Source organism: Lipotes vexillifer, unplaced genomic scaffold, assembly GCF_000442215.2.
Source record: "Lipotes vexillifer unplaced genomic scaffold, Lipotes_vexillifer_v1.1 scaffold33, whole genome shotgun sequence".
In the NCBI taxonomy this organism is placed as follows: domain Eukaryota; kingdom Metazoa; phylum Chordata; class Mammalia; order Artiodactyla; family Lipotidae; genus Lipotes; species Lipotes vexillifer.
Window position 1 is genome coordinate 134,530 of NW_006791315.1, and position 15,670 is coordinate 150,199.

Sequence of the window (15,670 nt, forward strand, 5' to 3'; positions counted from 1 at the left end):
GATCCCGCCAAGTGGGCAGAGCCAGTTTTAGCTGGAGCGGCGAGTCCAGCCCATTGACAATCCAGCTCCGGAAAGGGTTAACTGCATCCTGCCGGTTCGGTTTACATGTAAATAGAGAGCAGCTGCTCCGCGCGGGCCCCTGTTGGCCCTTTTAAGTTTTTGATTGGTTGCCAATGACATCACCGCCCGTGTTATAACACTGTGGCCCCAAAGCGGCGTCGGATAAACCCTCCTTAAGGAGGCAAGGCCACGCCCTGGCTCCGCCCTCTCCAGCCACCCATTGGCCGCGGGCTGCTGCGAAGTAGCGGTTAGCTTTCTCTGGATTTCTATTGGTCCAACGCGCCGTCGGTCGGCAGCCGGCCCGCCCCCTCAGAACCTTACATTTACAGTGTAGCAAAAGAGAAAGTAACTATGTTGCTGCTGGATATCAATGAAGCCAAGTGAATGAGGGCTGAATGTGCGAATCCACAGCCGAAGCGGAGCGCCAGATAGTGGAGGGTTACACTTATTTATGAAGTAAGTGGAAGTCACCGTGGCTACTCCCGAGAGCCCGGGAGTGTAAGGCGGTGTGAGTGTGAGTATGTGCGTGTGTGTGTGTGTGTGTATGTGTGTGTTGCGATGGTCACGGAAGAGCCACAGCAGGTGAGGTTAAAGGGTTCCGGCTGTTGGCTCACGCTGCCCTGTGCGTTTACTCTCTCTGCAGTCTACTTGGATTGGGGGCGAGGAAAAAATGAGGTTTGTTGGGACGCTTTGCGGCAGTTTTAAATGCCAGGGACTTGTTCGTGCGCCGTGTTGCGAAGGGGGATGTTAAGTGCCCCAGGAGTGGGGAAGGAGCATTCTCTAACTACTTCATTTTCTTCCCAGCCCCTGACTAGAGGTGGAAGGACGACTAGCGAGGGAGAGGGGATAGCTCAGTATTTCTCTGGGAGGTTTCCTAGGCTAGTCTGGGTGGTTTCACGGGCAATATATATTTACGCCCGACCCTCTGCTGCAGGGATGCAGATCTCTTTATATACACTCCGCGCGTGTGTGTGAGAGAGAGTGTGTGCGCCGCGCACTCCGTGTGGAGGTGGGGGTCCCAGCTTGTGTCTCCGTGAACACGCTTATGCGTCCCTTTCAAGGGAAATGGACTGTTGATCCTGGGAGGTACCCTACCAGGTAACACAATAGCAAAGACTTTCACTGCTTGGTCCAGCTGGGAAACAGTTATAGCTTCTGGAATAGTACTTGCTCTTCAAAAAATACTACGCAAGGGAGGGAGGGAGGGAGGGAGGGAAGGAGGGAGGGAGGGAGGGCAAGGGAGGAAAGAAGGGAGGGAAGAAAAGAGGAACGGGGGAAGAAAAGGGGTTGGATCCTTCTTGCCCGTCCAAAGGTGGTGAGAGAAAGCTGAGTCGGTGGCGATCTGTGGATGTGATAGGTGCGTGCCCCTGTGTGTGTGAATGTGTGGATTCTGCCTGTGACACTTTGGCTCTGTGTCAGAGAGTGGTGACAGTCCTGTGTAGAGGGATGTTCGATGACATTTTTCCAGGCATCTCGTAACGTTCATTTAGATGAGCTACTCTTGCATGGGGTTTGGGTTCTTTTCTGTGTGTATGTCTAATAGGAGAGGGGCCATCAGGGCCTGGGTGTGGAGTGCCCCTGTGCCTACGGGGAGGAAGGAACTGTCCCTTTGCACGCGCCCTCTCATGAGACAGGAGGTAGACCCCTGAGCAACTCTACTTCCCACAAGGACGGGCTCACTGGGAAGTCTTCTTAATGAGTCCATCCTCTTGAAGAGGGGGGATATCTGTGTGGGATTGGAAGATTATGCATAGCGGCTGCCTCCCATTGAGAAGATCTCTAGGATGTGCCTGTGGGGAAAGAAGGAGGGAGGAGTGCTGAAGTGGTCCTTTCCTTAAAGGCCGCAAGGGAGCAAAACCCAAGGGGTGGATCTGCCAGAGTTGGGGTCTCCAGACCTGGCTCCTTGGCGTGAGGCTTCATCCTAGGAGACTAGCTTGTAATGAACGAGGAAATGCAGATTAATTTATAAGAGGCTAATTGGAAACATGGGAGGTTTTAATATGACTTTGTTGTGCTTTTCAAAGGACTCAGTAGAATGGAAAGTAAGAATAGCTGGCAGTTAAAGAGAGTCACTTAGGGGGATGCTTTCATTTTGATGTGCAGAAAGTTGACATCCGCCCCTGATGTATATTTAGCTGCCGTATATTCCTGTGAGCCATGCCAGCAGTCTTGGTCATTCCTTTGCCTTTGCAGTGGGTGAAGGAATTACATGGAAAGTATGCACGGGTGGACGCATGGGTCTTTCTCAGACGGTTGCATTATACTTCTGCCCAGAAGATGAGGCCCAGAAGAGATGCCTCTTAAGAGCCTTCCCTTCTGTCTTCAGCTTTTCTAATTCTTTCTGCTTTTACCTTTTCTCAGGCTGAACTTTGATGTGGGTCGGTGAAAGGTTGTTCATCAACATTTGCATAGACTTTACATCTAACCTTAGACTTAGCAAGGACTGGGGGGTCCTCAGGTTTGCATCCTCTTTGAATCCATAGCAATGAGCTTCAGGCTTTGAGAGTGACAGGGTAAAGGGCACTTAGGACGACTTTGCTCAGAGGGATGCAAAGCCCCTTCCTAGGGATTGGATTTGACTGCCTTTTGTGTCACATGACTTTATTCTTTCTTTCCCCCCTCCCCTTCTTTACAGACTGTCTTGAGTTCTTCTTGAATTGCCAGTTTTCAGCCTCCTCATGCCTCCGTCTCCTTTAGACGACAGGGTAGTGGTGGCACTGTCTAGGCCTGTACGACCTCAGGATCTCAACCTTTGTTTAGACTCTAGCTACCTTGGCTCTGCCACCCCTGGCAGTACCAGCCACCCTCCTGTCATCGCCACCACCGTTGTGTCCCTAAAGGCTGCGAATCTGACGTATATGCCCTCATCCAGCGGCTCTGCCCGCTCCCTGAATTGTGGATGCAGCAGTGCCAGCTGCTGCACTGTGGCAACCTACGACAAGGACAATCAGGCCCCAACCCAAGCCGTTGCCGCTGGCACCACCACCACCACCACCACTGGAAGCTCTACCACCTGCCCGGCCAACCAGATGGTCAACAACAGTGAGAACGCAGGCTCTCTAAGTCCATCAGGTGGGGTGGGCAGCCCTGTGTCAGGGACCCCCAAGCAGCTAGCCAGCATCAAAATAATCTACCCCAATGACTTGGCAAAGAAGATGACCAAATGCAGCAAGAGTCACCTGCCGAGCCAGGGCCCTGTCATCATTGACTGCCGGCCCTTCATGGAGTACAACAAGAGTCACATCCAAGGAGCTGTCCACATTAACTGTGCCGATAAGATCAGCCGGCGGAGACTACAGCAGGGCAAGATCACAGTCTTAGACTTGATTTCCTGTAGGGAAGGCAAGGACTCTTTCAAGAGGATCTTTTCCAAAGAAATTATAGTTTATGATGAGAATACCAATGAGCCGAGCCGAGTGATGCCCTCCCAGCCACTGCACGTAGTTCTCGAGTCCCTGAAGAGAGAAGGCAAAGAACCTCTGGTGTTGAAAGGTAATGCCCCCACCCCCTCCCCGAGCACAGTCCTGGTAAGCCTGGGGTCACTCTGGGTTTTCTCTTAGAAGTAACAGCATCCTCCTGCAAAAAAAAAAAAAACAACAGAATTGCCTTTCTTCTTCTTGTCTTCCCTTCCGTGCCCTCTCAATTATTTTGGGGTTGGGAGAGAAACCCAGCAGCCTTGAACTGAAAGCCAGAAGATTTGGGCTCTAGTCTTGATTCACCTTCTCATTTGCATTGTGCAAGTCATTTCCCCTCTTGGAGACCGTTTTCTCATCTTTCTATAAAGGGGCTTTATGACACCAGATGGCATCTCCAGTCATGCCTGGTCTGGTAGTTCTAGTCCAGTCAAACTAGCTGGAAAGTTCTTGTCTCTCAGACTTAATCAAAGTTGATGGAACAGAGGAAACCGCAGCTGTGGTGAACTACAAGTAAACCTCGAGGTACCAGTTTTTTTGTGGGAAATTCTTCCTCTTTCTCACCTCTCTGAAAGTGACCTTCAGGAAGGGCAGAGAGCCTTATTCTAAGGTCCCTCAGAAAGTATAAGTTCACCCCAAACATCCGTTCCTCGGCCAAAGCTTCAAGGGACAGAGTCATTTTTGTGAAATACTCCCCAGCCCCTCATTGTTCCTTCTGGCATCACCCGACAACCGTTGGCATCATGGCTCCTCCCAAGATGGGGTGGTGGGTCACTTGCCCCACTGAGCAGAGAATAACTGGCAGGTCAGTGTCGCTGAGCCCTGGCAGTGGGAATTAATTGCTCCCTGGTCTCTGGGCTCCTTCCACACAGCATTGCCTAACCTAGTAGTGGAGCCCGCATCCCGTATCCAACCCAGGTGTGCCTCTTTGCCCTCGGATGCCATCCTTTGGGGCACTGCACACCACGCTTCATCTTCGGTGTCTTCTATCAGGGGGTAGTGGTGGTAGTGAGAGACAGGCATCTTATTTCTTCTCTTCCCAAGTGTGTTGAGTCAAGGCATACAGTCTGGGCCACATCACCAGCCAGTCTCGTGTGGTGTGTAGACCAAAGACGTTGCTGGGTTCCTTTGAACACCTTGCATATTTAAATTGCAACAGGCCATTGGGCTGAGCAAGTTAGTAGTTCTGCCTTTGTGGGCCAGCTCTGCCATTCTTCTTCTTGTCTTCCCAATGGTGCATTCTGCCTTTTGTTAAGCAGTGTTCTTAGAAATACAGTTCTGAATGTCTTTGACATCATTCCCTCTGCCCACCCTTACTGCCCTCAAACCTGCTCTTGTTGGGCTCAGCTAGCACAAGAGTATGGCTTTCCTTGGGCTGGTGGGCCCTCAGGAGAAGGAGAACATCATGGAAGTTGCATCCAGAGAGTTCCCAGCAGCTCCCAGGTATTTTTTTTTTGTTGCTGATGGGTTTTCTTGGGGTTACAGATATGCTCAGATTTCCTCTGTGTACCCCTGTATTTTACTGTTTTGTATTCTTTTTTGGCTGACTTTGAGCGATTACCAGTAGGTTTACCCAGCTAGTGTTCTGTCCCCGTGATCTTGGCTTGTCTCATCTTTTTTGGATGAGAAAATACAGTCTACAAACTTCCCATTTGTAATAGTTTGTCTTGGGGAGCCAAGAAGGGGAGAACCAATGCAATGATCTTGAGGGTGGTCTGTTGCTCATGTAGAGTGGATGTCATTGAGGGAAAGCAGACCTTTTGTGTCTGTATGGTCTGAGGACAGGCATCAAATAATCCACATGAAGATGACCCTGGACATGAACATAGGGTGATTAGGAAGAGGTGGAGATTCTACCCTCTACTTTGCAGTGGGCATTGTTGTGCATGAGTGTGGCTTGTCAATCGCTGGGCAATGAATCTTCTAGGTGTTACTGATCAAAGTGGGGTTCCTTTCCCCCTTTCCGGTGGATGCAGCTGAGAGCCTGGGCAGCCTGCGCTTGTTTCTCAGTGTCAGTGAGGAAGATTGCCTCAATGGGGCGGGGCCGGTCATGCTGCTGACCTCACCACTGGGTGCCTGGGAGGCCGCTGTGAGGGCTCATCATTTTCGGGTTGGTGAGACACAGCGGCGGTCGACCTGGAAGACGCACTGGTGGTAGAGGTTGGATTATTTGTAGTTTGGGGGGCTCTTTCTTCAAATATCTGGGAATTTGGTTGAATATATGTAGTTCAGGAGCAAAAGGGTCAGTAATCTACTTTATTATTTTTGTCGTTATTATTTTGGTCTCTTTTGGGGGAATGGCCTAAAATTGGGACCACGATGGGGAGGAAGGGAAATAGATTGATATTCGAATGGCCCTAGCTACCCTTTCATCTGGGTAAACCAAAGGTTAATACCATAGCACCACTGAGGTGAACAGTGAGGTGGGCATCTCTTAGAAGGCATAGCCAGCAACTTCTCCTAGGTTCTTGAGTGGGTCAAGCAGACCATTCTGGTCTGGCTTCTCTGCTGAGGTTTGTTTTAGTAACCCCCTCCATTAGTGATGTAAGATTTTATTTTAGCAAGAGTGGTGGTGGTACCATTTTGGAATGAGTGACTTTTGTAGGGTAGATTTTCATCTGGAACCAAAGGTTAATACCATAGCACCACTGAGGTGAACAGTGAGGTGGGCATCTCTTAGAAGGCATAGCCAGCAACTTCTCCTAGGTTCTTGAGTGGGTCAAGCAGACCATTCTGGTCTGGCTTCTCTGCTGAGGTTTGTTTTAGTAACCCCCTCCATTAGTGATGTAAGATTTTATTTTAGCAAGAGTGGTGGTGGTACCATTTTGGAATGAGTGACTTTTGTAGGGTAGATATGGGGTGGGGGTAGTTAGAATCTAAGGTAGAAACTTCTAAGGCTTCATTAATTTATTTTCAGAGATTTCAGTATAATCTCGGGTAATTTATGGCTGACCCATCTGATTCTCTGGTTTATGTTTGTAAACACCGGTTGCTACCCGCCCTGTCCAAGTTTTATGTCCCCCTCTTTCAATGCCATGTTCTCCATTTTTGGTGCTGCCTGTCAAGTAGAGCGGCTGCTCAGATACCATTTTAGTAATGCTGTGTCAGGTTGGGAAGAAACTGATCAGAGGCGCAGAAGCCCCTGGGATTAAGTTACTCTTCTAATTTACAGTCCCGTCCCTGTTTTGACCTATGTCTGAATCTGTGTTTTATTCTCATCTTCCGAAGAATAAATGGCATCAGACCTGTGCTTCTATTCAACCTGGCAAAAAATGATCCAAATGAATAAATATTTAGAGACCTGCAAAGTCTTTGAAAGAATTACAAGCTGTTTTACACAAAGTTGAGGTTTAATGTGATTTCTCACCCAACTCAGTAAGGAGACTAGACAGCTCTGAGTTTTTCAGAATGAGAGCTACCATCTTTGCCATGATGTTTATAAGGCTCCCTTTCTTTTTAGCAAGGCTGTGTTCAGGGAAATAATTTGTCACTTACCTATGTAGGAAAGGATAGTCTACTATCGCCTCCTCTTTAAAGACAGTCTATGCCTTTAACATTTTTATTATGAAATATTTCAAATATAGAGAAACATAGAAAAGAGTGCCATGGGCATCCATATACCTAGTACCCAGATTAAACAATTATTAACACTTTCCCTATTTTCTGTCTCTTCTTTTCTTGGTTGTTGAAAGATTTTAGAGTATAGACAATATTTGAAAGTATTTCAATATGTCTCATGTTTAAACTTAATATTTTCAAATTAAGAAGGCTGGGAATATTGTATAGTGTAGTATGGACAACATTTTCACTCCTAAACACTGGTGTCATGTGCCCATTGTTGAGAGATTTTCGAGCTTGAAATTCCACTCTAACTGGCTATCAGGTCTATGGAGAAGCGTCCCCCCCCTCAGAGTGGGAGGTTTCCAGGCACTTCCTTGGGGGTCTGTAGTGCTCCCCTAACATGAGGGTCTGTCAGGGCCCGTGCCTATACTTGCTCTGTGCTGTCACAAAACAAAGAGTGACTGATTGCTTCATCCTCCAACAGGCCTGCCTCTGTATCAGAGACATTTATTGGGGGGAGGGAGGGGGAAGAGTGAGCATCAATTCAGGAGGCTGATGCGTAGGGAAGATTCCATGACAGAGAGAGTTAGTTTCTTACGCTAGAAAACTTTCCTTCGCAACTCCTGAGATGAGCGACGTAGATGGCGCATTTTCCCATAGTCGAAAAGGGCTCTGAAGTAAACACTTGTAGGCAGTGCTGAGTCTGATGACAAAGTGAAGGTCTATGCTCAGAAATCAGAGACCCTGGGGAAATATTCTTTCCCTTTCCTGCTTTGTTTTGGAAAGGGAACAAAAGTCTTCCTCTTGCCTGTTAGGGATGTTAGGAGGATTTTTTTCTTTTTTTTAAACAGGTGAAATAAGGGCATAATATATACCCACAAATGTGTTATTCTGAGCTTCTGTTGAATATCCAAACATGCTGAATATTGGCCTTATAGCAAATGGTGGAGAGATTCAGGCAGGACTGGGGATCCAGCCTGTCTGGGCTCTTGTCTTGGCTCGCCCCTTACTAGCTCTGTGCCCTTTACTGATGGCTACTTTGCTTACTTCCTTGCTTTCCTCATTTACCAAAAAGAATATAACAGTAGCCGTCTCATGGTGGTAGTTTAGATATTAAATGAATTAATGGGTACAAAGTGTCTAGAACAGTTCCTCATACAGGGTGAACACTCAGTACATGTAGCTTAATATTACTGTTGGTCGAACAGAAATGATGGTATCAGTAAAAGTGCAATTTTAGCTCCTCTTCCAAAGGAGTGCAGATAACAAGGTAGGTATAGCAGTGAGTGTGTGTGTGTGTGTGTGTGTGTGTGTGTGTGTGTGTGTTGCTAGGGCTTAAAAATAACTTGGTGACTGTTACCTAATTTAAGTAGCATACAGTTGGAGTGCCAAGTAATTACAAAGACATGTTGGGTCAGGAGGCCAGAGTAATTTGGGCATATCCTAGAATTATTTATTTGTAGGGGAGTTTGTAAAAACGTGATGATATATCTGTCCAATGAATGTCCCATAACTAAATAATGAAAGTGTAAAACAATTAAGCTTTGCTTTTTCTGGCCTCATCAGGCTGATTTATTTTTGGAATAAGGATTGTAGTCTGACTATAAAAGGGGAGGTGGAAGGAGGGGGAGTGTGCTTCATCTAGAAAAGTTCTCGAAGGTTTGAGTTGTGATGAGATGGAAGGTGGAGGGAAAAGGAGGAAATTCATTGAAAGACCCTCTCATATCTTTAAGTGAGTCTTGAACCCTCCCCTGAATTGGTTCTCATTTGCCTACACCCTCTCTAAGCTTTTGGATGTACTATTCTGCTTCCTAATTGAAAGTGAAAAGCTGTTCCCTGTTTACTGTTCAGCAGAGTGGCGTTTAGCTTACTTACACCTGAGCTCCAATCGAGGCTTTTCTGCTGACCAGCCAGAGGTGTCCCTAGGCAACTCAGGTTACACCTCTGAGCCCATTTCTCTTCATTGTACAACAGGGATAATTCCAACATCAAGGATGAACTCAGACAATGTAAATAGAGTGTCTAGAACGTAGATCGCTCTCAGTAAATCAAGTCCCTGGGCTCTGTTCCCCTACCCCGCCATGGCCTTTCAGAACCTCTTCCATAAGACTGGGTGGGGGGGAGCGGGAGGGGAATGGGCCCTTGTTCTGAGCACAGCACTAGGGCGCATGTTAAGTAGGAACCACTTGTCCTCAACCATTCAGATCAGTTAAGTTAACCATCTGGCTTCTCAAGGACAAGTTCAAGAAACTCCTCTCCTAGCAATGGTAGATAATGCTTTTAGATGAGAAAAAGTAGGGTAGAGGAAGGGAGATTTGGCAAAATCACAGGAGCAGAAACACTCTCTACCATGCAGCCTTGTGGTGCCTGTGCTCTCAGGAGCTGGCGTTCGCCTCTGACCAAGAGCTGCCCCTGCTTCCTTCATTCCAGTGTTAGTGGCAGCCAGACTCTCCCTGGCTCAGTATGGCTGGGGAGGGCATAGAAATGTGTTGCTTTGTAGACCCTAGGCAACTGTTTTTAAATATTTTTTTAAAGATTTTTTTTTTTTTTGATGTGGACCACTTTTAAAGTCTTTATTGAATTTGTCACAGTGTTGCTTCTGTTTTATGTTTTGGTTTTTTGGCCACAAGGTCTGTGGGACCTTAGCTCCCCAACCTGGGATTGAACCTGCACCCCCTGCATCGGAAGGCGAAGTCTTAACCACTGGACCACTAGGGAAGTCCCGTCCCTAGGCAATTTAATTCTAGTAAGTAGATAAAGGTACACGAGGGCTTCCCTGGTGGCGCAGTGGTTGAGAGTCCGCCTGCCGATGCAGGGGACACGGGTTCGTGCCCTGGTCCGGGAAGATCCCACATGTCGCGGAGCGGCTGGGCCCATGAGCCATGGCCGCTGAGCCTGCGTGTCCGGAGCCTGTGCCCCGCAATGGGAGAAGCCACAAAAGTGAGAGGCCCACGTACCGCAATTAAAAAAAAAAAAAAAAAAAAAAAAGGTACACGACACACAAGGGGCAGAAATTCTAATCCCCGGAGAGGTCATGTCACCTCCTCTGAACTCAAGTACTTCAGGTTTTAGAATAGGAAGGGGCCTTAGAGGTCACCTAGTCCAAGAGTCTGCACTGAAGGCTGTTCCTTGGAATCACCTGGGGCAATTTAAAACCTGGGATGCTCAGTTCCCACTTCCAGAGATTCTCATTAAACTGGTCTGGGGTCCAGCTGGAACATCAAGACTTTTAAAAGCTCCCAGGTGGTTCTAACGTGCAGCAAACTTTGGGAACCATCCATCTCGTCCAGTCTTCTCATTATGCAGTTACAGAATTGGGGCCTAGAGAGGTTTATTGCTCATCCAGGATCACATGCATGATTAATTTCAGAGCCTTAGTGCAAAAAATAGGTCTTGCCAGGTTGATATGTTGATTACGTGTGTGTGCGTGTGTGTGTATTATTATCTAATGATAACAGTATCTATTGTATAGCATACAAATATAAAGTAAGATAATATATTTAATCAATCATTTTGAGTATTGCTACCTTTTTTCTTGAATTTTGAGATTTCAGTCCAGAAGTATAAGGACCTAAGTCTTTTGAAACCAGCAGACTCATGGTCCTGATATTTACCTGGATCATAGACATATGAGACAAATGTTAATGATGTCAATCCCATCTTCTAGGGAATTTAATGGTTTCAGGAAGAGCTGGAAAACATTTATCAAAATGCGCCCCTGTACCCAAGTGTTTAAGGTTTCTAGGGACTTTTGGGTCTGTTGGGTTCCACGGATGTACAGCCTTGTGGGTACAGGAGATTCATTCATTATTTTCAACAAATATTACTGAATGCCTTCTATGTGCTAGGCACTGGTCTTCAGGCTGAGGCATCTGCCATCATAAGTCTGATCCTCTAAATGTTAGAATGAGAGCATATGTATGGACCAGGCTAGTATTCCGAACTCTTTCCACCTTGAAGATCATGTACCTGTTCGGATTCTTCATCCTCTACTGCTACACAATCTTGTTTAGGGAGCAGTTTATCTTTAGGAAATATTGTTCTCCTGGGAAGCACATGTTGGTGTGGCCTTTGGCTTTTTCTCCTTTCTTTTTCCCTTTCAAGATAGAGTCTGGCCTTTTCTAAGCACATCATTGTGGGCCAACAGAATTTCTTTCCGAAGTCTTGATCTGAACAGAATTTTTTTCTTTATTTGTCGTTTTTTTTAATGGAAAAGGAAGCATACATTCTCTCTCTGCCTCAAGAAGCTCAGGGCTGACAGGCCTCCTCTGTGCATTGGAGTGGAACTTTGTAATTTGAACCTCACTAATTTGGGACATGTTGCTGATAGGGACAAGACCTGTGTTTATTTTTTCCTGCATGCTCTCTATGAAAAGAGGACATGCTAAGCAAACAAACACTGTAAATGGTATTTCAAAGACAAGGTTTTGGCTTGCTTAGGAAAAAAAAAGAGTTTGCGAGTACAATTAAAAACCACCCTAAGGGACAGGGCTGGAATGAAAACACAAGTGTCTGTCATTTTGAAGCCTGTGCTATTTCCCGTAAACCATGTGGGTTCCTCTTGGGCAAATTTTCTGTGGCTGTGTATCCATGTACTATATACTCTATATTAATATCATATAACCTTACTAATTCAGAAAAATGGGAGGGAAGAGAAAAGAGTAAGTATGAACCACAGCCTGAATTTTATTGCAGAACATTGCAAAATATCCATTTTATATTCATGTTGATGTAGTGTCCCTTCTAATTATGAAATCTTTGACTCTAGATGTTTTCATCCATAAGCTAAGTGGAAGGTCTTAGCATCCTTTTTCTCTCAGCCTATTGTCTGTATCATCGATTATTACTTAAAAGTTGGGGGATATATATATATATATATATATATATATATATACACCACTCCCCCACCCCCCAGCAAGACCCATATTTTATGGAACTTAAAGGAAAAGGAAACTTGAACCTATGCTTTTGGATAAAGAAATGAGCTGTGCAGCTTGGTATTTTCATATAAGATAAAGGTTATTACCCCGTGCTCTGCCTCTGGCAAAGGGCAAAATCACTATCAGGAAGAAAAGGTTTGCAGATTCATCACATTATCCATCTCGCCTTAATGTTTTATTTGTGGTGAGGGTCTACTCATCGTGTGTTTTGCCCCCCTAACACTGGAATTTCATGGAAAGCGAAACAAAGCTAAACTCTTCCAGAGTGCTTCGACAGAGGGTTTGGTTTTCTTTGTCTTCCCACCCGGTGGACCCCCGTCAGGCATCTGTTGCCCAATTCTCAATCAAGTAATAGATGAAGCTGCCTGATCCAGGGGGCAGTGTCAGGCTGCCCTCCCCTTGAGGTGCGTAAGCTTCTCCCGTTATGATGTGAGCTCAAGTGATTTTATTTTGTGTCCCTGCGTAAGGAGGCTGTCACCACTCTGTGGCAGAACATTACTGTCCAGTGCTTTACTACTTGATGCTTATTCTATGGGAGAAATAATCCCACATTCTTTGCATCGTGGCCCCGGGTTCCACTACTACTGGGCTAAATATCACCAGCTGTTGCTACTGGCAAGTGGGAAGGAAAAACAAATTGGGGGGAGAGGAAGTAGGAACAGGGGTATAGGGGGAGCAGAGCGGTGTGAGGGCAGAGGGTCCTCTCAGAGTCAGAGACAGCACCTTCCTGCTCTTGGACTGAGGTCCTGGGTTCCAGTTTTCAAGACTGTGAATTACTGTCATTAGTTATTACAGCGTGTCTGCGTCCCTCTTAAAATAATAAGATGAGACAGCCTTCTAAGGGGAGCTTCCTTGAAGGGATAGAGGACATTTTCTTGGGTCTTGTATTTCTAGTCTTAATAAATAGCATATTTTTATGATAAGATTTATAAGAACGCTCTGATGGTTCTCATGAAGTGATATTTTACTCTGACCGTGGAACACCATTTAATCACATCTAACTACTATGGGTCTGACCAACCTATCATGCTCAAAATTAGAAAATTATTTTCCAGATAGTTTGGGGAAAAAATATAAAAGCGATGGACTGCTTTCTGTGTGCTGGGCATTGGGCTGTCACATACATGTCTTACTTAGCTCTCAGCACAACTTGTTGAGAGAGGTTTTAGATTCCCAGTTTTACAGAAGAGGAATCGGAGGAGGAGATGCAATATTTCTCCCCCCAGATTATTAACCAGTGAGTTGCAGGACAAGTATTAAAACCCAGTTCTAAGGATCTCAAAGGCCAAGTTCTTTCCAGGCTGGCCACATGATTATTTACAAGTGCACTGTGTATCTCATTCCTTAGGGTCACTTTGTTCTTTATCTATGAAGTGTCCTTGGTTACTTCCCCCACTGCCCGTTTTCTTGTGTCTCCTCAACTGAAAACTCCAGTGCTAAGAGTGGCTGACTGTGTCCTCAATGAAGAGCTGGCTTTCCAATGACCTCACCCTGAATTATATCGCGGCTTTTGGAAACTTCAGATTTTGGTCATGGCAGAGACTTTTAACTAGAGCAACCAATCAAACAAATGTTTGAAACCCGCAACGATTATTTCTAGCATTTATGAAATGTTTGCTGTCTTAGCGGACTCTGTGCTCAGAGCATTATGTCTCATGATAACATTCCAGTCTACATATGAGTGACTGAGACTCAGAGAGGTCCAGGCCCTTGTCAAGGTCCCTCAGCTGGTACCTGGTAGCGACTGGGCATAGTGCTCTGAGGCTTCTGCTCCATGCATTTTCAATGTGGAGAACTTTAGAATGGTTTCTCCTAGTAGCCTGTGGATATGAGAATGATGCTTTCTTCTTTTGTCCATATTAATGCACTTCCTTTCTAGAGTGGGAAGTAGATGAGTGAGAAGGAAGACAGGTATGAAATTATATTTAGTGAATAAGAAGGAATGTTTGATGGGTATGTATGACTACATCCCAAAGACTCTAAGATCCAATGGTATTTGATTGCTTATGTTTTATAATCATTATCCGTTCTATTACTGTGGATAATATATTAACTATGGGGTTTCTATTCCCCCTCAAGTGTGTGAAGAAAGAATTTCTAGTTGGTTATCATTATCTTTGGGAAAGTGAATTCTCTGGGATAAGTGAAAAAGAATGTTATCGAACTATTTACTAACTGTTGCTTTCTTCTTCTGCTTTCCTCTCCTTATCTTTCTTTTTCCTCTCTATAGTCTAAGCCTCCAAATATAGCTCAGGTAATCTGGGAGTGTGGCAGGGACAGACCGTAGAGAAAGCATGATTAACACCCTTGAAGGATAGCAGGATGGACCCCTGGGAACCCTGTGCTTCAAGTAGTATTCATTCAGACAGATTACTGAGTATTTGTTTCAACTGTCCCATTTTACAGATATAGAAACTGATTACCCAAGAGCACATAAGTAGCTGGTAGCAGAACTGGCATAGAATCCATGTTTCCTAACTCTCTGTACAGTAATTATCCTTTAAATCCCAGTGGGAGTATAATCCTTTGGTTTGAATTTGAGTTGTTATTAAATAAGCAAATCTTGTGGGTCCAAGTGTTTGGCCAGGTTGCTTCATGTTTTCTTTCCCTTCCCCTTTGTAACGAGGTGATTAAGTGACTTCTCAATGAATCAGTCTGCCGATTTGCATTTGTATTCAGCTTTGCTATTAGAAATTTGTATCTTTTCTAGCAGAGGGAATATAGTAAATTAACAGCACAAATTCTAGAACCAGACTGCTGAGTTTGAATCCTAACTTCATCACTTACTAATAGCATGAAGTTGAGCGAAATAAGTTTGGTGTGCCTCAGTTTTCCTATCCATAAAATAGTGAGGGTAATGACAATTTTCTCATGGGATTGAGGATTAAATTAGATAATTCGTATACAATGCCAGGCACATAATAGCTAACATATATTACAAATGTACCATAATTATATCATATATCTGCAATAAAAATTCATCACCATATATTTATCTCCAAGGGATAAATGAGTAATAGATACAGTCAAATGAATTGACATCACCACTGGCGCAATGTTAAGTAGAAACAACTCTTTGATGCTTGGTAGATTATTTTTTGTTTAAAGGTTTGGAAAAACCCAGTGTTTCTAGTGGGGTGGATAGATAACTACATAAGGACTTTTTTCTGAATCAGCACCATACTGGAAAATAATACTATTTCTATGTAAGGAAATCTTATAAAATTAAGTGTTAGCAAAGACTCAATTATATACCCATTGTTGGACTATTAAGAAAATTTTAGAAAGAAAAATTACATGACATACTAATCGCCCTGACTGGCTTAGTTTCACTTTTACATATCCTCTGCATTCTTTACCCATATTTGTGCATATTTTGCAGAGTTTTTCATACAGAAACTGAAATTCATTTTCACTTTATATTGCAAGTACTTTTGCTTCCTGTATAGTCATCATAGGTTCGCTCTGAATGTTATAACATGTCTTATTTTATGGGATGTATCACATTTTACTGAACACATTTGCCTATTCATGAAGTTAAGATTGTTTCCAAGCTTTGATATTGTAAGAGAAACCTCTGGAGGGAATCCCTTGTTTGGGAGCTTCTGTAACCTTTCCACTGAGGAATGGAAGCTCAGGGCCAGCCACCTTGGGTTTATTTCACCCCCCCAATCCCCCTTCCTTTTTTCATTCCTG

The 15,670-nt window shown here is 44.8% G+C and overlaps 1 protein-coding gene across 4 annotated transcripts in view; it reads left to right on the forward strand.

Moving 5' to 3' along the window:
- Window positions 1-322: 322 nt before the first annotated feature.
- The window catches only part of DUSP10 (dual specificity phosphatase 10), a 40,736-nt gene continuing 25,388 nt past the window's right edge, over window positions 323-15,670 (forward strand). Inside the window, exons 1-2 of one of the 4 annotated variants that reach the window (XM_007464313.1) lie at window positions 323-516; window positions 2,696-3,552. In XM_007464313.1, coding sequence (XP_007464375.1) covers window positions 2,739-3,552 — 814 coding nt within the window. In that variant the 5' untranslated portion in view covers window positions 323-516; window positions 2,696-2,738. Of the gene's footprint in view, window positions 517-2,695; window positions 3,553-5,581; window positions 5,634-15,670 lie in introns of those variants that run through there. The other 3 variants (XM_007464314.1, XM_007464315.1, XM_007464316.1) reach the window with 3 other exon arrangements.